This window comes from Mya arenaria, chromosome 9 (assembly GCF_026914265.1).
Source record: "Mya arenaria isolate MELC-2E11 chromosome 9, ASM2691426v1".
In the NCBI taxonomy this organism is placed as follows: domain Eukaryota; kingdom Metazoa; phylum Mollusca; class Bivalvia; order Myida; family Myidae; genus Mya; species Mya arenaria.
The window spans coordinates 7951128-7977979 of record NC_069130.1 but is presented as its reverse complement, the minus strand read 5'-3'; the positions used below and the strand labels follow the sequence as shown (position 1 = coordinate 7977979).

The following is a 26852-nucleotide window of genomic DNA, read 5'->3' as shown; positions in this document are numbered from 1 at the left end:
TTTATATGTTTCTTCACACATTTATTTCAAATTAAAAGGAAATTGATTGCACATTAATTTGACAACATGTGTTAAGCATATACCTCAAAACGAACACAGTACCAGCAACATTTCATGTGAATGGTTCAAGTATTCTGAAATCCAATTACAGGCCACAATACACAGCATGTTAACTTACAGAACAGCCTTGAAATATTGTATAAAATATCAACATATAAACAACTTTTAAAAAACAGTTTATCATACATCATTCAAATAAACATAAGTTTATAAACAACTAACCAGTATTATTCTTATAAACATCATTATATAAACAATATAAATAGAGACAGTGCTTCAAACATCAATCAATTCTACATCAGTATATAAACAACTTTTCAATAAAAACAGTATTTCATACAATAAATATCAGTAATTTTTTAACGAACAAGAATAATCTTAATAAAAACGATGGGAAATATAGATCAACCAAAGTTGTTTTAGATGGGGTTTTAAGGGAAAAAGAGAAATGGGTTATTGCAATATCAGTGTTGTTGTTGTTAGCATTATGGTAAGCGTGGGTGCAGTCGGAGCGTTCGTAGTGAAACACTTTGACCTTGGCCATTACTCATAAACCATTTAAGTCATTCAAATGAAAATTGGTACAAAGGTTGCCAGATACAATACACATTTGCAAGGCCCATAACTCTTGCTTTAGTTATGCCCCCTTTTCAGCTCGAAAATCAACAACATGCAAGCATTGGTGCTCACAACACGGCACCCTTGTTTACAAAAAAATATCTTCATTATAAATCACATCGGTTTTCTTTAAGCAAACATGCAATATTATGTTATTCAACAAAACAAACAAAAAAGGTTACACGTAATCAGTGTCAACCTGTCAAATCACATAACAATATGACTCAAATTAACATAAATATATGGAGAGAATCATGTTATTTACCTGCCATAGAAAACATGATAAACTTACATCATGACAAAAATACTGCTACTGTACTACTAACATTTTCAGTGTATAACTACACTAATTGATTGTCAAAAAAAAAAAAAAAACACTCTCGTGAACATAATGCACTCTTACTCCCAAATAAGATTTACCACAATTAATACAATTGTTTTGATATACAAAAAAGGATGAATAGATGTCAAAACAATCGTGCTTATGAAGGATACCAAGTTTAATTTGAAAGAAAGGTGCAGAAAACATGGTATTTCTACCTTATGAGACTATAATAGATCACAGTAAATCTTTTAGCACTCACCAATCATTTAATATTTTTGGGTTTTCAGTTAATAACAAAGGATTACAATCTTGTAATTAATATTTTCCATAAATGACTTATTTGGTAAGAAGTTAAAGGTGTATCACTCAAAATCTATGTTTGTTATACATGTGTATTTATAAAAGTTGAATAAACGTGCCACTTTAAATAGAAAAAATGGTATACTAGCACAAACAATATTCTTGAATAATCATTATAACTCTGTTTTACTAAATAGCAAATCGCACAATCACTTTTATCAACTCTATCATTCTTGAAAGCAAAATGATGATAAATGTGTTAAATCTATAAATCTTTTGATTTTGTGCTTTAACTTCTAATAAATATCTAATCATATTAAAAGTTTATAATTCTGCAAATTTCAAAATATGACAATAACAAAGTTTATTTGATATAAGGCCACCGGCCCATTACAACATACAGATATACAGTATTAAGTTACCATTTTGTGCAAACAGTACAATGAAACACAATAAAATAACTATAGTAATATGGTTATCATATGGATACTGATTTTAGAATTTCATTCTTCAAGTCATACTTTTCTTTTATTAAATGCATGGTACAAATATGTGTAAACAGGACTTTCTTTCAAATATTGCACAATTTATATGATATATCAATCAGTTGAAATACTGTTTTACGTGTAAAATAAAAAATGTATTGATCGAAATTCAACTACCGGTAATAACAGCTGAATTATAACCAAAATTCTATTTTCATAATAATACAATACTTATAAATAATTTCCTTTACTCGCTACAACAAAAATCCACATCAATCCATCATCAGAAGTGAATTGTACAACACATTCCCAATCATAGAAAACAACATTATCTGGAAAAACATATTTACTCCAATTTACAGAAGCACAATTTTCACATAGCTTTGCAGGTTCAAGGACAATTCTTGCTTAGATTAATGCATACAAAAACATATGTACATGTACAATAAAAACATCTAACTTGTGTGATTTTTGTAGTACAAACATTATAACGGAACATCTATTTTGGGATTGTCAGAGAGGACAGCCCCTATGGAACACTTAAAGTGATTTTATAAAATCTCCATCCATCAATATCATGATTACAAAAGAGGTAGATTTCTTTGGTACTCCATTAAAAACAAAATATACATTACAAGCAATTCTCTAACTATATTTATGAAATCTTCATTTTCCCAATGAGATACTGACTAAATGTTTTACAATCATTCAATTCCAATTTACTATATATTACACTCAGTTTATATAAGTGGTATTAAAGTTGGATATGAATCTCTCAGTCACTATAAATTAAACTATCACTTTAAAAGTAGGGATTTATTGCACACAATCAAAAAGCATATAAATATTACCTTAAAATTAGCAGTAGTTGAAACATAGAGCATCACTAATTAGGGGGGAGATTGTATGTTTTTTAGTGTAGTATGTGTCAGAGTGTGTGTATGTTGTGTGGGTCTTGAAAGACATGTGCTTCTGTGTGTGTATGTGTGCACCAAAAATAACTTTCATAAAAGCATAGAATTGTTATAATGCCTCACTATTAATGACTATGAATGTGTTTATATAAAATCTATGTGAAAAAGAAATAAGAACAAACAACAATAAATAATACAGGTTAATAAATGAATTCAGTGTTTCATCTGCATGACAGCCCTGTATCTATTCAACTGTTGAAACAGTCTAGTTCCTCATTATCAATTGATACTGGAGATTGCTTTTTTGAAAATGCGCCACTCTCCCCTATTGTGTGGTCGTATCTGAGAAAAAAAAATAATGGACATAAAATTTGTAACTTTGGACTCGAGACAAACCAACAGTGAAGTTTGGTTTATTCACCTTTATTAAATAGTGAAAATCTACTGCGACCTTGACCTTTGACCTAAAATAATCACATTGAGTTATAAATCTGATGTACAAGTATGTCCATTTTTGGTTGCCTGGTGACCATTGTTTGGCACCATATAGAAGCATCTTGTACATTATGAATATGTAATAATTCTACCAAAAAATATAACCATCCAAAATCTTAGACCTTTAAAGATTGCAAAACAGGTCATTTCACTTTTGACTTCAATTGAAATAAAGAACAAAATAAATCACTTGCAATACTAATGTTTGGTCGGTAATTTCTTTTACATCTATAGGTAATTTATTTAACATAGTTGTATATATCGGTAACCAATTATTTTTCAAATGATATCACAATTATTTAGGGTCACCAGGTATTAACATTTAACATTACGACAAATGGCATGATAAAATCAAAATCCAGCTGTGATCAAATTCTAAATGTTATCTTTTAAAACTATAGATTTATTCTTAATTCCGTAAATCCTGATATCCAGGAACCAGGGCTTCTAAAGGTTTGAAATATCCTGGTAAGGAAGCAAGTTGAACCTGTACCTATCAACACCCCCCCCCCTCGGAGGAACCATACCACTTCATTGAAACAGTTTAATAGCACATGCAGATGACCATCTTAATACACTTTTCCACCTGTATTATTTACTATGAAAATATTTTCTATGAAGGGTTATTATGTTCACTAAGCCATCTTGATTAACTTTGTCACATTTAACATTAAATAGACATTATTGGCATAAACTTGTTTTATGTATAAGCATGATAGTGAAATCAACATTGATTAAAACAATCATTATTATAGTTTCAAAAGTAACCAAGTAAGAATAAGTGTAAAATAAATAAACATTCAGTAAAATGTTTTGCAGACTGTTTACATACAATAATACAAAGAAAACTACAGAGACAAGCCCAGTCCTTGTAAATTAAAATATAAACCCTGTTAAGAAGCAGAAGACATTAGCCCAAACAACTATGAACTATATGCACCCCCTGTACAAGCCATAGTATATTAACCTTGTCAAAAAAGAAAATATGTTTAGGATTTCAGTTTTTGGCATCATATCAAATATAGTATATAACACAAAAAAATATAGTATATAACACAAAAAAACAAATATTAATTACCTGAAAAGTATTTATGACCTTAAAAACATATTGTGCAACATAAATATTTAGTGACAAGAAATGATGACATCATAATGCTTGCTAATGTCATATTTATGTCAAGGCGTGTGTTTGTGCGTGTGTGCCTGCGTGCGTGTGTGCGTGCGTGCGTGCATGTGTGTGAGCTTATATATACTCGCACTCTGGCCTTGCCCATTCAGTGAGTGCTGGGATGAGATTGTTAGTCATTTTAGGTTTTTGGAGCATAGTGCACAGGCAGAATGTAACCAGAGTAAAAGCAACCCTGGTTCTTTAAGATGCACCAGTGAATAGCACTGTCACACGGGACCCCTATTTAATGTCCCTCCCGGACAATGATTAGTACTTCAAGTGGGGAGGCGGGGAATTGAACCTGCAGATTGACAGTCAAGTGTGTTACAACTAGACCACGTATCCGCCACGTCAATGCCTCTTCCTTCTTGTTGCTATTTAAACCATATACCTTGAAAAACTTCTTAAAATTAAAATGGACTATTCCTATTTATAAGCAACAAGAGAGGCATAATGACCTCATAATATAACCTTGAAAGTTTTCAACTTAATATATTTGCAAGATTTCTACTAATTATGACATATTTTGAAACCTTCCCTGGATTTAATTGAGGTAAACAGATTCACCAACATTCATAGAAAATAATAATGGACTGCTTAGTGGTTTTGCCTTTTTTGACCTTAACAACCATGTTTTTATCCTGACATTGCTGAGTGATTGATTGCCAAGACCAATTTAGATTAGTTTCATGAATATTAGGAAGAAAACATTGTTTCTTGTAAAATTCACAAACAAATTTGGACTATTTTTTGCTTGAATGACACTAGATTTCTATAGATCATTAAACTTCTGTACCGTAACAAGCTATCTATAAAAAAATTCCATAACAATAAGCATATAATGCACCCATTGTTCAGAACTTTGTTAAAGTCAGCAACGTTGTTAACACCGTTGTTGTTAAATTTAAAAAGGGAAATAGTTTAAAGCTGTGCTCTCACAGATTGAACGTTTTGACAACTTTTTTTTGTTGTCTTGGAACGAGCCAATTTTTGTGAACATCCATGGATACCAGTTATATAAGACTGCTGACAAAAAATCAGATCGCAGAATTTTATATTTAAGTTAAAAAAATGATGTTTTATGCATTTTTCTTAAACCGTTAGTAACGGTTTAAGCCATAAATCATTAATTTTTGAATGGAAATATGAAAATCTACGATCTGATTTTTTGTCAGCAAACTTATATCATTGGTTTGCAGATATTTACGCAAAAAATTGCTCTTTCCAAGACAAAAAATAAAAAAGTTGTTAAAATGGCCAATCTATGAGAGTGCAGCTTTAAGGCATGATCATATAAAACAAGGTGCCTGAATCTTGATAGAAATACTGTAGATCACCCATGAAACTTGAAGAATAGTTAAGATTTGAAAGTTAACAACCATGATGTTAATAATGTTGGTAACTTTTACAAAGTTCTGAAACAATCATCTGATTATATAATAAATATCACAGCTGGATCACTCAGATGCTTGTTTTGGTCTGTGTCATCGGCGATGTTTTTTCCCAGGAGTGTCAACAAGTTGGAAACTGTCCTCGACGCTTTTCTTACAGTAGCGGAAAAACAGGCGTTCTGAGTGCTCCAATACCACATCCAAGTTAATCGCTAAGCTGAAAGACAATATAATTTCATATCAAACTCCACAAGCTTCAATCATCATGCATCAAAAATAGTATTAAGATTCAACTGCTAAAATATTTATCAATGAAACATTAATATTGTGTTAAGTGACTACAAAATTATATTGATATATTTTTACTTGCCCTTACTTAGATAAATGCATACTGGGTATTCTTTCAATTGCTTCATATTCTGATGAACACAACATTTTCAAAAAAAAACTCCTGATCTTTCAAAATATATTATATTTTTCAATTTTATTGCATTATATTGTATGTGACATCAATGAAACAAGTGACACAAGTGGAGCAGCACTGCAGCTGGTCAAACAGACAAATCTTTACATTCATTTGTTTTGGAAGTCAGTGCTTTTTACAGTGCTGTTGTAGGCTTAGATAAAAAAATTGGATATAACAAGTGTAGAATATAAACATTAAATACGAAATAATCAGTGAGTAAGCAGAAAATGTTTTCATACACCGAAGAACCGCAAAAGTAGAAAATATTCAAACCAAAATAATTCTTGGGCGATAAAAAAAAATTCAAACCAGTGTTACGAACACTCGTTTGTTGTTATGTTTATAGTAAAATAATGGGCATAATTCAACAGTTACTAAAGCAAGAGTTATGGGCCTTACTGTACATGTGTATATAGTCTATAGCAACATATGCAAAAAGTTTCATACACAAGACTATGACAATAGCTTGATTTTCTTTTAAAAACAGCTCAGCTAGAAAGGAAACAAACTGCTAAAAAATCTTAAAGGGAAACATTTACAACAAAACTATGTAGCACACTTTTGAATGATCCAAAAAATTATTGTACATCTAGAAATGGAAAAGGGGATCCAAGTTACATAAATTCAAAAGGAATGTCTGGTTCAGGACTTTGAAGACCATTGTAGTATCTGTGCACTTGAGGAAAGCAGCTCAGCACTTTCTGTAGCATGGTGACAACCCATTTTTTCTTTAAGGGTATAAATGAACACAGATACTTACTTATTGATGACCTGGAAGACCATTGCTGCATCAGTACATTTGAAGAGGGCTGGTCGACACTCCTGTAGCATGGCCACACACATGAACAGTTCGAACGTGAACTCCGCATCGGTCTCACGAGGCGTTGTCCTAGTAACGCCACCTGACATGGTAATTCATGGTACATTTCAGTAATCAGCAAGCGAAATATTATGAGTCAAGGGCATGAAAATTATCCCCAATTGCTCTATAAAATTACAAATGTATTTGTATATCTGACACTTAATTAAAAGAATTTTGCAGAGATCAAACAAACATACCTATATCTGCAAACTCTTTCATTGTCTGTTTGCGTTTGACCTTTTCTGCCTCCACTGAGGAGAGTTCCAGGTGATGGGAGCTGAGAATCTCAAACACGCGGAGGGAATCGAGGAAGGAAAACTCACGCTTGAAGCCTAGTAGGAGCCATCTAGGAATAGACGGGATAAGGTAACAATGTGTAAACCTTAGAATTTAAGAAATATTAGCACAGATTTAAAAAGAACAGTGTTCTGCAGAAGATGGATAGGGTGCTAAGAGAATAATGGGCACAGTGTATCAGTCTGTGATAAATTATAGGAATGGTGTTCAATTGAAACAATGTTAGGTTTGAATGGCCATATATTAATTATGGTTAAGAAATATTTGACATTCATTTATTTCTATAAAGGAAAAAAGGTGCCCATGCTGGTCTCCATGAAGGCAGAAGAGTGTAACCAGAACCGGACAGGGTGAAGAACCCTTCCATAACTCTTAAGCTCAAACCATGTTTGTTAAAATTAAATTTATTCAGTGTATAATTCAAGTAGCCTTCCTAAGAACATGGTACAGACTACTGTTTCTACATGTATGTTAGCATTTGGTGATAAAACTGTTGACTTTTTAAGTTTTGTGAGGGTTTAATTTTTCCTTTTTTCTGCAAATTGATCATGAAAAAAATAGAAACCTAGAGAAATGTTTCAATTTCTCATTGGTTTAAGATAATTAACAAATGGTGTCACAAAATTTTAAACCTTGCTAAAACAGCCAAAAACAATGAATCGTGAAAAAAGATGCATGTGCAATAAAATAAATTTCCAGTATTTTGTGTGTCAGGGAATGGATGTGTTTTAATAATGACGTTTTCCTCAAAATTTGATAATATTTTGCAAAGTCATAACAAATGTTCTAAAACATATTGACAATATCAAAGCAAAGCATATAACCCAATTTTAATTTGAATAAGTAAATCTTTATTAAAGGTGCCCACCTATGACAGAAAAGGAGATCTCCCAGTTCGTGGTTCTCCAGATGTTCAAGGAGTGGCTTGTCCATCTCCAGTAGTAGCTTACGAACCAACTCTGAAACCAACAATTTTTCATTTATTTTCCATTCCATTACAATAGCGTTACATAAGGTTGATTTTACCACTGTGGAAACCCATTTACTTTATATGACTTGGCTGGATTTCCTCGCTGGCTTAAACTGGATGTAAAGGGCCAATTTTGTTTTACTCTTTGTAAGCATTTCCACTTGGTTCGATTATCGATATTTTTGAGGCTGGAAGTATTTTAGTCAGTCCCTGGGATTTCGAGCCAACGGGTTTTGACTGTATGTAATTTTATTCTTAATTTTGGGATTGCTGTGTGTTTGCAACAAACTTAACATAGATATTTTCGTTTGAAATTCCTTGGGAAATTCAACTCCTGTCCATGGTACAGGGCTAATTCCGGGGTATTTTTTCCCAGCCCGGGTATATGGCATTTATGCATAAATATGTGTACTTATTCGCTGTACATATAATCAAAATAAATATACAGTTGAACACCGTTTATCCGAAGTTGTAGGGACCCAACAAATTACATCGGAATAGCGGTGTTTCGGATTAACAATTTTCCGCAAATGACATCGTTCGCGAATTATAGATGACGTGAAATACTAAGTTGTGAAAATTGCAATGTCGGTTACACGTTACCAATACAATACACTCGGTTTGAGTTATCTTTCGTATATAAAAATATTTGTTGATTTATTGTTTAATAATTGACAAATAATTCGTTATTATACTTCTTTATTAAAACAACATAAAACATTTAAAACAAAATTACAGCACATGTATGAATCTGATGAGATTTTCAAATGATATTCAGATTGTGTTAACCAGCAATTATAAACGACATCACTGAAATGAATCGCTCATTTTCTGACATCGATGTTTGTAACATATGCGTGCTCAATGTCATTCTTTAACAAGCGCTAATTGTGCTCCATTGTCACCTCAAGCCGATGCCCGAGTGCATTGGCAGTAAGGTGTGAAAAACTATGACACGATCAGGTTCGAATTAAGAATTGATATATAGGTGTGAAAAACCCAATCGGGACCTTAATATTTACTTCGGAATAGCGATTATTTTGGAATAGCGATTTCGGATTAAAGACCAAAAATTTAGTTAAACAAAGAAGGAGTAAAATCGGGACCGAAAAATAAATTCGAAATAGCGATAATTTCGGATAAACGGTGTTCAACTGTATATAACTTATAACCAATGAAATTTTCAAAATAAATAAATGTAAAAAAGCACAAAACCAAAGAAGTCTTCTACAATACAAGCGATATTTTGAAAAACAAAAGATCATTTACCTATTTTATTAATCATTCCTTCCTCTTGGAAGTCAATTTTGATTTTCTCCAGGTAGTTATGAAAGCACCAATAAGCCTCGACCTGTAACCAAACATTTCATTAGGAAGGAATATCTCATCACCTAGATGCAAGAACCCAATATATGCTTCTATTTCTACACACAGTTATTGAGTTATTGAGTTAAGGATGAAGTTTACCGATATGGTGATTCAAACAACTTCAAAAAAGGTCATGAGAACTAAATATTAATACAGAGACTTTGTTATGCTGCTTTTTACAATTTGTGTACATTTGCGAATAAATTGTATATCCTTTCGAGTACCGCTACCGTACATCGACGCGCTACCGTAGCCGCCTAATGCAGACCAATTTTTCAAGGGTGCTGGTTACCGCTACTGTTTTACTGTAGGAATACTGTAGACGACTGAAACGTACCGAAAAAGTAGGTACGTCCAGTTCCACAGCCGCAAAATGCACATTTTCCACAAATTTGTGGTACGTTTTTCATTAAAATAAGAAGGATTGTGAACTTTAAAAACAGCATTAATACGTTATGGTACTTTGTCTTAGAAACAGTTACTACACTACGGAATTTCTTTCAAATATAATAACCATGCAAAAATAAGCAACGGTATTTCTTTAAAAATCGTCATTCAACATTATTCGCCTCTGGTATTTGTAAATTTGCTTTAATAAAACTGCATTCTTATGCTTTTCCTCTTGTATCAGAAGTACGCTGTGGTATCACTGTTAAATTTAAGAAATGAGCAAAACTGCGCAGTGGTATTACTGTGATATTTGTTTTACGGACTGTGTGTTAACTTCGATAAGGTAGACATTTCATGTTTGAATTAAACTAAATCAGTCACTTAAGTGCACTTTGGTAGCGTTCTTGAATCTAGAAGTATGCAAAACTACGCAGCGGTATTTCCTGTATAAACATAATACGTAATCAACATAACACAACCCATTTCAAAGGCGACGTTGCCTTTGAAGGTCATTTAACGCTAGTTACGCTTCCTTTTAAAACTGTTGACATATATGCTACAACTTTCTTATAAATCCAACCGGACATCTATTACGTGATCGCTTTAAAGTTATCATGGAAACCATAGTGACTGCAAATATATCAACAGAACATCCATTACAAAATAGCTGTCACAGTTGCCATGAAAACCACTGCAATAGACAATAAACCAACCGGACAAATATCACAAGGTCGCATCAAGGTTGGAACCACAGTGACCCCTGTTATGAATGTTGTATGGGAAAGGAGCATTACTTAATACAACATGCATCAATACATATCTGTCGTTGAAACAATGATCAAATGTCACGGTCACCATTCAAGAATCGTTGGTGCTTCGTGTGTCATGGGGCATCTTAGGAATTACCAGGCGTACTTAAGTCGAAAGATAGAAGTAGGGTTGACTCAAACAGTTGTAGAGAACTGAAGAGAAGATGATCATGTTGTATTTGCCGACAAGTTTAAAACATCAGTTCCTCTGGCGTTTGGAAAAAAACTATACTTTCGTGTCACGCATTAAACACCGGAAGGACATATTGGTCAATCGCAAAATCAGTCCACGAAAAGAGATGGCAAAGTTAGGATGCTCAGCAGAGGGGAACACATGGCATGAAATATTGCGGACCGGAAGCTTATGTCCACTGCATGGGAATAATCAAAACATGTGTGCAACCCGATGACATGTTTCAATCCTATAATAAATAGCCGACAGAACAAGGTTTTGGCGGAAGAAGTAAATGCAAATGGAAAGTGGGAAAAACATGCATCAAAGTTATTTTATAATTAAAAAAGAACATGGGTGTTGTAGACAGTGAACATTTACAGTGTACCAACACAAAGTGCTTATTTGTGGACCTAATGTGTGTGGTTTGCCGTGTACATCTCGCTTGTGATTCATCATGTATAAAGCTTCAACCCTCCGGCTACCTATAAGCTGTTTGAGAGAATGGTAATACTTTTTTACAGTATATTACAAACATGCTGTAGAATGTTAAATAGTAACCATAATCAGGTTTAATAACATATTGATCGTTGCATTACCACCAAAATGAAACATGAATAACATCTTTTAAAATCAATCAGCTGTTTAGTGTTTTATGTTTCTGTTTTTAGGTTGCAGAACAACTTATCGGCGGGAATAGCACACGTATAAGGAAATCCAAACAAACAAGCGACATATTTTAACTTGACCTATTTGGCAATGTGCAGTGCAGAGTCAGCTTGCATGAGTATAATTCTAATGTTTATAAAATAAAACGCAAATGAAATGTTCTTTTATTTAAGGGAATGTTTTATTTCGTATCGTGGCATTACCTCTAGGAAAGGCCGAATGGAGGTCAAGTCCAACAAGACTATGGCTCCAGAAACACAGAGGAACGGAAAACAACAACTCATGTATCCTAAACATTTTCAATAATATATGTTTTTTATATAATTGCAGTTTGAAATGACCCTTAAATCGAAACAATGAATGGCCTCTGAAGTTCATGAAAATGCATACATTAAATTATTTCTACTGTTTAATGGCACATCTTGAATTTCAGAGTCTAGTACAAGAAAGCGCCGTTTAGATCAATCATGTATTAAAATAAATTTTCAATATAGTATTGATGAAATAATCATAACAAAATGTTGTTCAGGTGTCAACATTTTGTTCCTGAAGGGACGAATAATGTTTGTTTTAATGTTTTTTTTATAGAATTAAACATTTCAAGCTTAAAATGAGGACATATTTTTCGAAATTACACATATACAGTGCAATTGTCTCTAACAACGTGTCTTTATAACAAATATTTATCAATATGTGATTTCTTTTTACAGACCGATGATATTGCATTGCACCAGAAACTCCACTAGACTCTGTTGCCGTTTCGTTAATCGCATGCTGTGATTATACTGGTGTTGTTTCCCGTGACAAATCTTGCGATATTTTTAGCAATATAATAGTTACAGCCAAATTCTTTGATTTATGTTTTGGTCTATGTTTTTCTATTATATAATTATGTACATGTGTTCTTTGTTGATTGGAGAAAAAGTATTTTCATTATTGATTTTCGTCGTGTTTAATTTTATCCCTATGTATTCCTCAAGTTCCTATGATGTATATAATTGATCTATACATTTTATAACCTTGATGTATGAATGAATTGTGAATCCGTATTTGGATTTTAGTCCTATAAGTATACATTTATATAGGAAATGAATGAACATGTTTGTAAAATATCATGATAGAGAATTGTTATTTTAATTCCTTTCTGATCTATTTGATGAAAAACATATTGTTTTGTAATTGCTCTATGCATGTATAAATACTAAAATAAACAAAAATATGTATAATATAATGAATACTACAGGGACAATCCCATTAGTTGAACAGTAAAAAATAGGTCCTGTTAAGGTGTACACGTCAAGGACCCAAACAACAATGAACTAGAGACACAAACATTGTTACACCACTTCTTAAATCATAATTTTCACTTTTTGTTTTATTACTGAATTATACATAAAATGACACGTGCCTGGAAAACTGTGATAATGTGATGTGTGCATTAAAATTAAGCACAGCTAAAATAGCGCATTTATACATACATGGTTTAGCCACACATGGCATTCCAGAGAGTGTTTGTGTGGATTTTTTTCAATTTACTCCGATTCAAGCACACACATGCATAATATGATTGAAATAATAAAAACATTTCGCAACGTTGCCTTACAAACATCTTTTTAAGCATTATACTTTTGAAATATTTTGGAAAACCTTTTTCTACAACTGTAGTACAAAATTGCTGTTTGAGAAATATCAAATAATAGCCGTAGTGTATTTATGAGGAAAACAACAGACATAAATATCGAGTTACTACAAAAGTTAAAACTGCCATAGTGTATCTATGCATGCACACGTGGTATAATTCCAAGATTGATCATAACATTAAACGTCTCCGGCAATTTTGAAATACATATACCTGAAATGTTTGTACTAGAACTACCAGAGTGTATTAATGCATAATATTATCCTTTATGTACTTAACAAATTGTTCAAAGAAGTAATTCCTATCTACAAAACTCGCCTATAGTAGTTTTATAAACATTAAAAAGTAGCCAATACCGAAGATGAAAAATACCACAACCTACATATCACAGGATTACCATTGCGCTGTTTTGCATGTGCATTTACCTACTGATGATTGTCTTCAATCAAATTACTACAACACACGTCTACGGTTATTCCTACATTTGTTCAAAATTCATCATATCCGTAGTGTATTAATGAGAGTTTTGTATTTTTCCGAAGTCAACCAGAGCGTAGTTATGCCGAAATGTCATATATATTAATAAGTGAATATTTTAATTGCCGTTACATAATAAAACCAATAAAATGCATTTTATTGTATTAATGTGTCTATCAAAGGGTTTAAGTAAAAGGAAAAATGTACATTTTCACTAGAACATTACCTAATTAGGGATAATGTATATGTCACTAATTCGTGAAATGCAAACTTGATTTATAAGGGTGTTATGTTATATAATTTTATGTACTATATAATGTTTGTAATTAATTTCTTTAATTGTGTTATAAATTTATACTGTTTCGAAATTGATAAACATTTTACCTAATTGCTAACGCATTTTAATCGGGAGATTTAAGTCTCTGCTTTTAGCAAAACATGTACAAGATTATAAAAATAAGCGGTATTCCCACGCTGTACGATAGCGGTAATCAGAAGCCGAAAATTTGAGTACGGTTTACACTGCTGTGGTAGTTCGCCGGTGTATGATAGAGGTAATGGGGACACCCGAATTTTGGGTCTGCATTAGGCGGCTATGGTAGCGGAAAGGATATGTCACTATTATTCAATTTCTAATGATTGTTAATCCGAAATCTCGTTAATCCGAAGTTTTTTTCTGGGTCCCGCAACTTTGGATTAACAGTGTTTATTTTTTTTACATTTTTCAAGGAAATGACAATTCTTCAAAGATTGCATGTTCTCTTGTTTTAACACCGGTCTAAATTTGCAAAATGTATTTATTAAAAAAACCCACAACAGAACAGTGCAAGCACATACATTGTAGATTATGTAAGTTATGATATAAAGTTACTACTCGTAACCAATATTTATATCAGAATCAATCACAAGAAGAATCTAGCTAGTATATCATTCATGCCCTGAGCTTTCTGTACATGGGAAGTGAAGTCTGCATATATTACATGCATTACATACCTCCAAGTCAAACACAAGAGGAATCTAGCTAGTATATCATACATGCCCTTTCTGTACATGGGAACTGAAGTGTGTATATTTTACATGCATAACTTACCTCTGAGTCAAAGACAAAGAGGAATCTAGCTAGTATATCATTCATGCCCTGTGCGTACCCAACATCTGGTGTAAAGCCAGAAAATGTGATGAGTATTTCTCGTAATATCGTCAATGTTGGCGTATCACTACTCCTGCAAATAAAGTAATCAGTTAAATAAACAGGAAATAAAATATACTAAATTCTTTTAAAAAAACATGTATATTATATCATGATATAAATTGTGATCATTAATAACAAACACTCAACACTGTTTTTTTTAGAAATGTTGGGTTTTGTTATATGTTGACAATTTCAAGATCTTTTGATGATATAAATATGAAATCAATGGGCGTTTTTTAAGAAAATCTTGATAAAAAATCATTATTGAAAAATAAATATCTGATCTTTTTGTATTACCCTAACCCTTTTTAATTTGCAATACAACAATGCTTTAATAATCAGAAATCAAACTAGTTTTATTAGTAGAAAAATATATATATAAAACAAAACATGCCAAAATGCAACAAAACCAGGTTTACAATGATTGACAGAAGAAGACAGCCTTCATTGTTAAATTCAGTTACAATCGTTTTGTCTATTTTTAGTAACACTGACCTTGACATTGACCACAAGGTGCCCCAAATGCAATTCAAAGAAAGGTCTCCATAAATGCTACCTACAAACCAAGTTCAGTCAAGATATGTCAACCCTAATATTATGTCTCCAGAATATGTTCCTGTATACAAAGTTTGGTCAAGATATGTCAACCCTAACTAAAGTTATTCAGTTTCATAGGTAAGTTTAACACTCATCCGGCAGCCTGCCCACCAGCCTAAACAACGACGTATGCCATTCTTATAACCAGAGTTCTCTCTGACAGTGCTTTTTTTACATTCATGAAATAAAATCCAATTCATACTTGCCTGAAATATTCAGTATCTCGGTCAGTTCTGGGAACATCTTTATCAATCAACCGTAGACAGCTGCGTAACGCCCCAACATCAATCCTGTTTCTGCTCACATAGACCTGTGCATGTATTACAAAGTCTCATGACAATGCCAACATAGACCTATGCATGTACCAGAAACCTCGTGACAATGCCATCTTTACATTACCAAATAATTAAGAAAGACATTACCTGGTAGTTACTCATCATACACAATTATGTTCAATTGCACTTTTCAAAATTTTGATAAACATATACACACTCTTGCACAAAGTGGTCAAAAACTGGCTCAGGGAGAGCAATATTTGATAACCATATACAGAGCTGATTTTTCTACATTCTCAGTACTCTGTGCATAGGAGTGTGCCTTTTTTTGTTATCTGGTGGCATAAATGTCAGAAGGTATAAAGCTACAATAATATATAGAAGATATTGGTACCTTCTGACATTAAGGAATTGCTTTTAACCCTGTGAAACTTTTTTGACAGGGATTTCTTCTAGGCATTTTGAGAACAAATAATTGTACCTGATCATGGGAAAAAATATTTGCTTACAACAGCAAACTGAGGGTAAATATTATTGGGAGTGACTTGTTAAAAATGGAAGTTCTGCATAATTTTAAGGATTTTGCCATTTAGAATGATCCAGAATTAATGTACAATCTGACCTGTGGGATGTCTAGAAAAAGGCTTGTGACACTGTCTATATTTTTGATACCATGAACATAATTTGGCATGATAGAATAATAGTTCTTTTTCACTTCTGTTTAAAATAATCCGTTTTTGATGGGTGAACTTTCACTATAACATAAAAAACATACCTGCGCTTGGATTTTCATGAAGGCAACCTTCTGTCTTGTTTCTTCGTTGTTAAGGTCAATAAAATTGCAGTGTTTGGACAACCGTACCAGATCTGACTCCTTATTCATACCCTGGTGATTATTTTGAGTATATGATTCATTTTGACAACTAGTGGAATTTAAATGTGGCCTGTCTGCTTTGTCTGGTTCCCCATTATTACTTTGGTTACAGCAGTTTTCTGTTGAAGCCGGGGCAAGTGTGTCCTGTTCTGGAACCTGATATTTTGCAACCAGACCCTGCTCAAGTTCGCTAGCTGAAAGATTAGTCTGATTTTGTCACTGTTATCTTATGAAAAAAATGTTTGGTTCAAGTCATTTTGACTCTTTCATTTGTGATGGGATTTGACTTTAATAATTCAAAACTAAATACTAAATACAATGTTACTTATACAAGTATCCCTTAAACTGTTTAAAATCAATGAGCTACAATGCTGCTATGGTTTTCTTGTGGTTTCATTCACCAAGGCTCCAAAGAGAAGTAACTCGATGCCTTTCATTAAAGGAGACAAACACATAAAATAAAGAGAAGTAATTCTATGCCTTTAATTCCTCGAGACACCTTAAATAACGAAAAAAAATCACATTCCACAGTTGTTACAGAAACCTAGATATGTGCTAGATATCAAACTTTCACAAACAAAATCACAAAAAAAGACAGACTTACTGTGATGAAGAATTAAAAAGCATTTGACCACAGATGTGAGCAACTGCATCGACATTGACGCAATTAAATGCATCTTATTTTACAATTTCTTTCAGCAGCATCATAAATTATTTCTTTGCAAAATTATTCCAATGGTATATACATTAGCTTTTAAGATATGTTTTTTTGTACAGAAATAGTTGAAAATTTGTTTTTGAATGTTCTGTACATCAGGGACAATGAACGACAGTATACAACATAACAGCTAAATTCAAGTTATTTACAGGGCTTAGTCTTTGTATTTTATTGCAAGTACAATTAATAAAGAAAATATCAAAAACATGCGTCTAATTGTGTCATCATCTCCGAGGTCATTCACACTGGTGGTCACCTGATTTGTTTGCTCATTCACAGTAATCCAGCTAATGTAACAAAATAAAGACCATTCTTTATGCATTACCTCCTGGTGTGGAATGTTGCTTTAACAGTGACTTCCAGTGTGATTTCATCTCACTGTACTTCACTATGTAGTCCAACAACAAAACCTCCCGCTCTCTGAAAACCACCAAATAACAATTCATCATTAATTAATATTACTGAATAATTAAACCAGGCATACTTCTGTCCTTGCTGTTTAGTACATGCAGGCATGATTGCATCCTCGGCACCAGAGCAATGATATCATATAGGTTATAAATACGTTGGGGTCCCAAGGATGACATGATTTATATGCCTAGTTTAGAACCAATATCCAAAATTTTTTTAACCAAAGTCTTGAAACTGTGATTGATAATAGGTAACAGTGTTTTACTTCTAATAAAGTTTGCTATCATTTAAATTTATTATATTGTTAGGCCAAACAACAGTTTTGTTTGTTAATTCTTTTTGAAAACACCATGAGTAGGACAGGTGAAGAGAAATGGTTATTTTTGAACAAATAAAACATAATCCTCAACTTTTTTGGTGTGGCCTAAGTAAGTTCACATCATAGATTCAGAATAGTTATATGGCTTATGACATAATTCTGTAAATCAGCTGCCAGTTGTTATTGATTTTAATCAGGTGTGGCGGTATAATTAATAGTGGCTGGCCCAGTCAGTTTACTTAATATCATTTAGACCACTAAAACATATATTACTAGCATGAACTTACATAAAATAAATTTTATGCAACTGTGTAGCATCAAACAAATAGCAATATTTAACTGAATAATTAAGAAAGAGTGTTTGATCACCTTTGTGTGGAGTTACACGGGTAGAGTGAGAAGAGGTACTGCCAGACTTCTCTCCTGGCGCTCGGCTCTATTCCACCTGGTGAAGGGGGAGTGAAATGTAAAATGTAGATGGTAAAAATATTGAAATAAACACAGGTACATGTAGCAGGAATGGTCAATGCAAAACTAACAAACAGAAAGATATTGTTTTTTGCTTTCTTCCTATTCACACAAATGTTTGAATAAATAAGAAAATATCTTTCAGGAAAATGTTTATACTGAAAATCAATCAAAATATATATATATTTTTTTTTTTTTAAAACAAACAAGCTAAACGAATACCGGTAACCTTTTTCCAATTTGTAGATACAAGGTATAAACAATTAAATTGTAAAAACAAAAATTACCACAATATCAATTGATCAGAGAGTGGAATTTCCTTTGTATACAAGTTCCAAATCTCAAAAGGTGGAAAAAAGCAGCATCTGTACATGTTAAGCTGATGATGAAATAGAGTAAATAAGTGACCTATACTGGTTACACATTTCATCATCAACACCTTACCAGGTTTGAGTGTGGGTACCGGTTCATAAAGGTGTCTGCCTTTCAACCAAGACATGGGTTAAGCCCCAAAATGTTTATACCCAGAAGTCATACTCTGCAGTACATGTCACTTGCTCCAACTTACAGTGCCTTCATTATCAATACAGTGAGGTTTTATTCACCACGGTTCTCTAAGATTACATCGATTCTTCCACACAATAAGGGTTTGGTTGTCCAATATTTTAATAAAATGAATATTAAAAATGAAACAGAAAGAGGGATGTTTACTTTTTGTTTTAATAAAAAAGTATTTGATTAAGCATTGTAAAAGGGGCCTAAATTGAGGCCCAAATTGGTCAGAAAGACACTGCAAGAACTTTCATGCTCAAACAAAGAAGTATTAAACACAACACATTACCTAGAAAGACAGTTTTCCTGAGGGCAGACTCATCCACAAGCCTTCCATCACCGTCCAACAGCTGCTGAAAGGCTTTCAGTGTGAGTGGCGTTGTTCTCTGACTTACTGGAGACAATGGCTGTGAGGAGAAATGAGGGAAGTAGAATCATAAGCCTGCCTACAGTGATACATATAATGTGCTTAGTTTAGTTTATACAAATTTCTTTTTGCTCAACTGTGACAAAAACTGACAGCTTATAGAACTACACTGGAGCCCATTTCAACGACCTTCGGAAGGTATATACAAGAACTGGAGTCCATTTTCAGATGCCATGAGAAGGTACTTCCAGTGGGGATCAGACCCAAAACACTTTATGACATCACTCTCAACCCATTGTGTTGTTGTTTTATTGATTAAAAGATAAATTACAACATACTAATTGTTTTCCATTAAACACCACGATAAAATTACTCACTTTTGGATTCTCATAAAAGCACACAAATAGATGGGACAAAAAGAAATAAAATAATAGTGTGGTAAGAGTAACATCTTGTCCATAAACAGTAGGTAGGACTTTTTTAACTTTCATGTTATAACGTTAATGTTATCATTGGGAAATGGCGTAAAAGTAATCTTCAGCATAAAAGCTTTTTAAACCACATCTTTCAACGCACATTTAAAAAAAAAAAGGATTAACTGACAGACTATAAAAACAGTAGAGTGGCACATATTTTGTAGGTAGGTTCGGGTAAAACAAATAAAAGTGATTTTAGGCCTTGTAGAAAATATTGTGTCATACTTTTTAAATATTTTTCATGTTTCATACTCTAACAAAACTTAAAATTTCACATGTATTTCACAATTTATAATAATCCATCACCCCAATACCTCATTACCTGTTTCTGATCTCCAGTCTGTGCTTCCTTCCCAGGGATAACATGTTTCCTCCTGTGATCCCCGGTTAGCCTCACATGTAACAGGTCAGTCTGGTCCACAAACTCAAAACTGTCATCACTGTTTATCCTTCTGCATTGAAGAAATAAAAATTCACATGTATCAAACAAGAGCTGTCACAGAGACAGCAGGCTCGACTATTCAGCAGCTTTTCAGTGTAAGGATTGAAAAGTTTTGGCAAAACATGCATGGATCACTGTTAGATTACATTTCAATGCAATACATGATGTGCTGAGATATTAACATAAATTGAATTGGAAAATATTTGAGGTGGTACGCAAACTTTAACGTAAATTCCAAGTAGAACAAGAGCTGTCGTAAGACAGCACGCTCGACTTCGCTGCTTTGACTTAGAAGTGAATACAATAACAATGTAATATTACCACGTTTGGTCTATTTATGTCAAACCTAACTAAAATTATTCAATACTTTGATGCTGCCCTCCCACCACCCGAAAAATGACGCAAGTCATTCAAATAACTTGATTTCCCATTATGAAAATGTGATAAAGAATATATAAATATGCCTTTCAAAAGAAATTAAAATAAAATTTAAAAAAAACAACAACAACAAAAATCAAGGGCCATATAGTATAGCCCTCCTAGTTTTCCCTTGGTAAAAATATGGTTAAATGTAAAAATGTCAAAAGAAATTTAAAAAAAAAAATATTCAAGGGACATAATTTGTATTAAGGGCTAAAAAGGAGCTATGTTTCTTGTTGTAAGATGGTCGTAAATAATTTTGAATTTTATTAAGTGCATTGAATGAAAGGTATAGAAGTTTTTTTATATTAAAATCCCAACTTGCCCTTAACTTTTACTTGCCTAAAACTTTAACCGAAGTCAATCAGGGGCCATAACTTGTATTAAGGATATGGAGTTATGTAACCTCATTGGGTGATGGTCCTGAACACTTGTTAAGTATTAAGTCAATTAAATGAAGGGTAAAGAAGTTATTAAATAAATATCCCAAGCTTTAACCTAAGTTCCATAGTCAATCAGGGGCCATAATTTGTATAAAAGATAATATGGAGTTATCTAACCTCATTATGTGATGGCTCTGAACAACTGTGTGAAGTATTAAGTCAATTGAATGAATGGTATTGGAGTTTTAAGTGAAAATCCCAACTTGCCCTAAAACCTTAACCTGCCCTAAAACTTTAACCTAAGTCCATCAGGGGCCATAACTTGTATTTAGGATAATATGGAGTTATGTAACATCATTGTGTGATGGTCCTGAACAACTGTGTGAAGTATTAAGTCATTTGAACAAAGGGTATAGAAGTTATTAATAAATATCCCAACCTGCCCTAAAACTTAACCCAAGTTCCATAGTCAATCAGGGGCCATACGGGTAATCTGTGTAAAGAATAATATGGCGTTATCTAACCTCATCATGTGATGGCCCTGAACAACTGTGTGAAGTATTAAGTCAATTAAATGAAGGGTATTGGACTTATAAGTGAAAATCCCAACTTGCCCTTAAACTTAAAATGGACGCCGACGCCGGGGCGAGTAGTATAGCCCACCTATTCTTCGAATAGTCGAGCTAAAAAGGGGCATAATTTTGTCAAAATGCTTGATAGAGTTACCTCCTCCTGTGTATAGGTTGGAGGCATGATGGTGAACAAGTATGCAAAGTTTCAAAGCCATTATCAAATATTTGAGGTGGTACGCAAACTTTAACCTGACCAAACCATTTTTTTGCCCTGTGGGTTGCTACTACATGATAATAGTTCCAATGTTTGCAATAAACGTATTAAAATGTAACAATCAATATATAAGTTGAAAAAGTGATGCAGTTGTACTGTAACTGGTTCTCCCAAATCACTATAACGGAAGTCTATAGTGTAGACTGTTGGGTACATGTTACTACATTTTCCTGTGCTATTCTTCGAATAGTCGAGCTAAAAAGGGGCATAATTTTGTCAAAATGCTTGATAGAGTTACCTCCTCCTGTGTATAGGTTGGAGGCATGATGGTGAACAAGTGTGCAAAGTTTCAAAGCCATTTTCAAATATTTGAGGTGGTACGCAAACTTTAACCTGACCAAACCATTTTTTTTGCCCTGTGGGTTGCTGCTACATGATAATAGTTCCAATGTTTGCAATAAACTTATTAAAATGTAACAATCAATATATAAGTTGAAAAAGTGATGCAGTTGTACTGTAACTGGTTCTCCCAAATCACTATAACGGAAGTCTATAGTGTAGACTGTTGGGTACATGTTACTACATTTTCCTGTGCTACAGAAATTTGTTATATTTATCTGGATTATAATGAGTATGATTTCTAATTTATACTTCTTTCAATTTCATAAAAAGTTCTATAAGTTGTACTTTGTCATTTGATTTTATATTCAGAGTTTACCATCTGCTGTCTATTAATAACTGTATATGCAAATCTTGTTAGTTTCATTTTGTTCGTAAATTATTCTTTGGGAAATGTGCTTATAGTTTTGAAATTAAATATAATATAGATTACTTTAAGTAGCTTGTTTGGAATTAATTATATATCATTGAAATGTTTTAAAATTAGCAACCTATAGGCTTGTTATAAAATTGTTTAGCTTTGCAGTCTGCGAAATAAAAGAAATAAGCATAGGCCATTCGGGCCTATAACCTTAACAAATCCATAGGCCCAAATCATATTTCATAGGCCCAAAAAAGTTTGTAAAAAATATGAAGAAAATAACAAGTTTGACCACTTCATAGAGTATTTAATGCTATTCTCTTATAAAAAGGACAACAAAGAAAACACATGATCCTCAGCCATTTTCACATCATCAGCAGCATCTGAGTGTCGGAGTCTAATCTGTCAATGGTCTTCCTCTGAAACATGCATATTTATTATATTTGACGACTCAATGATTTAAGTACCTTATACCATTCAAGTATGTAGGTTATTTCATAAAAATACTATCTACTGCCATTTGCTTTGTTGCAAGTCCGGGCTAAGCATATTAGCATATGCCAAAGATAAGACGAGACAAAACGAGCCTCTATCAAATTATTAATGCACCTGGAATAGTGATTATTTAATATAATACAAGTATGATGTCTAATATGTGAAAGGTCTTAAAATTATTTATTGTTCCACATGAATTATTTCAGCTGCAACAGATCAACTTTGTGTCCTTTTCACTTAAAATTGTCAGTCATTTGCCAGGTCACAGTTCATCATAGCCAGTTATATGGCTTTCAGGAACACAATACATTCTGTTTCGCCACAAATAGAAGAATACAGACATAAAAAAACAGCTCTTATATTTAGATATGTGTCAAATTTCATATTATAACATTAAAATAGGGTTCAATGTTTAATTCTAAACAATCACTTAAGTTGCAACAGTATGTGACAAAACCGATTTCTTAAGTTGAGGCGCGGCAATTTTGGTTACTTGATACAAAATATGTTTTCTACATAAATACACTAATGTTTTTTAAAGACATGAAATCTGTTTTGTACCTCATATAGTATTCCATCGCTGAAAAATGATCAACTGGTTCTGTTATCGGCTTTCCCATTGTGACGTCATCAAGTGGCAGATAATTTAAAATACGGTATTAATGTATTTGAAAGGGTGTATACGGTGACGCATTGTAATGCAATCACACACTATATAATTCATTTTTGCGGAAACGAAAAAGAAAATTGATTATTAGTGAAATAAAGCAAGTATTTGTCCATAAAAAATCATAGGCCCTGCCGATTTTGACAGGCCCAACGGATTTTTTTTAACACCACATGCATCAAGCGTGTGGCTTATTTCACAGACTGGCTTTGTCTTTTAATGATTTTATAACCAAATTAAATAGCTACTTATATTAATATTCTACAAACCATACTTGGATTGATTTTTCTTTCTTCTTAAAGACCGACTGAATTAGTTTCAGTAAGAACTGTCCGCAAGTCTTACTCATCCTTCCAAATTTACAGTAGTTAAAGTTTTTTAAGACACGCATGCTATCCAATTTCTATATTACAATTTAAGACCAAAGAAATAAAATCATATCAATAGTCAGAGGTGTGGGACCACTCTAGGTGTCATTCATCGTAGGGCCCGCAGCATTTGGGGATCAAAATTACTCGTTTGGGGAATATCCCACAAACTGGTGGGAATAAAACTCCTCCTTTGGCCTCAAAAGTATGTTTCAGTCACACTAGGGGATTTGACAGGGACAAGGCATAGGGCGCAGGCAAACCTTTATAATCCCAACAACAAAACAGTTTCATCAAGTTATCTGTCCTCTGATGATATCTTCATCATTTTTACTTACTTAGGCTCTGTTATGTTTTTTCAATTTAAAATGATATTATTGTACTTGAGATGTGATTTTTTTATGATTTTGATATTTAGATATAAATTACTTAGAGTAGATTTTTTTTATTTGTACTGTTGTTTGTCAATGTTTGACTCTCGACAGAATTGTTTCAAACTTACAGCCTAAAGTTGCATTATAGCTTATCTGAGCAGCTAGGTGTGTCTAAGGCATTTATAGTTTCATAGTTATTTTGGTTTTACAGTATCATTTCCATTTGAATTTAATTAATTAAACTTGAATTCTTGAATAGATTGTATAAAAAATGCAAACATCTCAGTTGTTCTTCACACCCAACCTCCCTGCCTTTGCCCTGTGTCAAACCTGAGGGTTCTTGTAACCGCCCGTGCAGCTTACTACCACTCGTTGAATAAAAGAAGCTTCGGTTACAGTACTTTTGATTTAAACCACTATACATATTATATCATTTTAACCTCTTGGCAAACTTCGAGTAATAGATAGATTTATTCGTGCATATATATGTCATAGTAACAAACCAAATATCTCATAAAGTTATAACACAGACTGATTAACAAAGTATTAGTGATGATATCTATACTAAAGCACAACATCATTAGAATGCTTTGGATACATACGTGCGTTAACAAAGATTTAATTCAATGTGACAAATATATAACACAGGATAACCCATTAAAGTTATTCAACTTATTTCCAATGGGGTCCTGATGACAAATATAATTATTTGCCAAGATCTCAGTTGTAAGCTGTTTAAATTAGGTTTACTTATACAAAAATAACATGCATGTACTCTTGACCAGTTAAAGAATGTTTGATATCAAACTTTTACAGTTATAATGCAACCGACTGTTAAAACCATATGACACTTTAGCATAATATGACAAAAATCTTTGGACTGATATGCAAGATTCAATGAATAACAATTAATAAGATAGGAAATCTTCCATTTTTGCACATTTCATACCATATGTAAAGATTAGTCTAAAATAATAGACGTGTTATACGGGATTCTTCCAATCCCTAACGTCTAAACGGGAATGTGCAAAAAACGGGGGTGTTTTAAAAATATTGAAATTGTTTTAAGTGAAGTATTTTATGGTTGAAATTGATCATAAAGAGTTATATTCATATTTTACCATGTAAGTGAAATGTTATTTTGCACTAAACAAGCATTTAGTGCATTAAAACAAGTTGTTTACCTTTCCAATAAAACAAAAGTTGACTGACACAGACAACAATTATGCAAAGGGGAACAACTCGATACAATCGTAATAGCTCGGCCTCCTCCGACAAAGCTTCGAGATAGACCTTGTTATACAATCGTAACAACTCGGCCATGGCCGAAATGTTCCAAGCGATTTAAAACTGTGCCCTAAAGCCTTGCAGGTGCCCTTCATGTATATATCGTTATGTTTTGACAGAATGAAATGAAAAAAAGCTGTCAAAGTCATAATTATAAGTTGGATATTTATTTTTTTGTGTACGGAACTAATATAAAATAACATTATCTGGTAATATTTCTTGTTTTTATGATATTTTATAGACGCTATATGCTTTAACCCGGAATCCTGATCGGAACAACTACCCACTTTTGATACTAAACAATTTGTACGTGAAGGATTTGCCATATCAAAAATCTAAAAAAAATCCGTCAACGTACAATTATTTGGACTAATGTAAAGGTTGTATTAGTAAAATTATCATTTTAACCTCTTGGCAAACTTCGAGTAAAGGTTGTATTAGTAAAATTAAGAAATTAAAACAATATAAAACAGCTGTGGATATTCGATTAAAAGTATGAGAGACTATTGAACATAACAGAACGACTGAACGTTTCACTTCCGGGTTTCTATACTCGCGAAATCATGTTATATGTGAATTGCAAGCAACTATTATAAGTTAAAATCAATCAAACATAATTTTGCAATACAAAATAGAACATATTTCTTCATTGTCATAGAAAACTGGCTGAATAAGGTGGTTAATTCTACACATATAAAAAATATTTAACTTACTTGTAGGGCGCAGCCATTTTGTCATTCAGCAGT

The 26852-nt window shown here is 32.9% G+C and overlaps 1 protein-coding gene across 1 annotated transcript; it reads right to left on the bottom strand.

The window, feature by feature from the left end:
• On the bottom strand, positions 1 to 26840 carry LOC128246506 (TBC1 domain family member 15-like). The gene is made up of 13 exons (XM_052964733.1): positions 26820 to 26840; positions 20447 to 20576; positions 19571 to 19688; positions 18631 to 18706; positions 17857 to 17951; positions 16715 to 17007; positions 15871 to 15974; positions 14966 to 15098; positions 9621 to 9702; positions 8250 to 8340; positions 7282 to 7430; positions 6983 to 7124; positions 1 to 5973 (listed from the first exon to the last, which is right to left on the bottom strand). The coding sequence occupies exons 1-13, from the start codon at positions 26834 to 26836 to the stop codon at positions 5850 to 5852; spliced, it is 1554 nt and encodes a 517-aa protein (XP_052820693.1). The 5' UTR covers positions 26837 to 26840; the 3' UTR covers positions 1 to 5849.
• Positions 26841 to 26852: the final 12 nt, after the last annotated feature.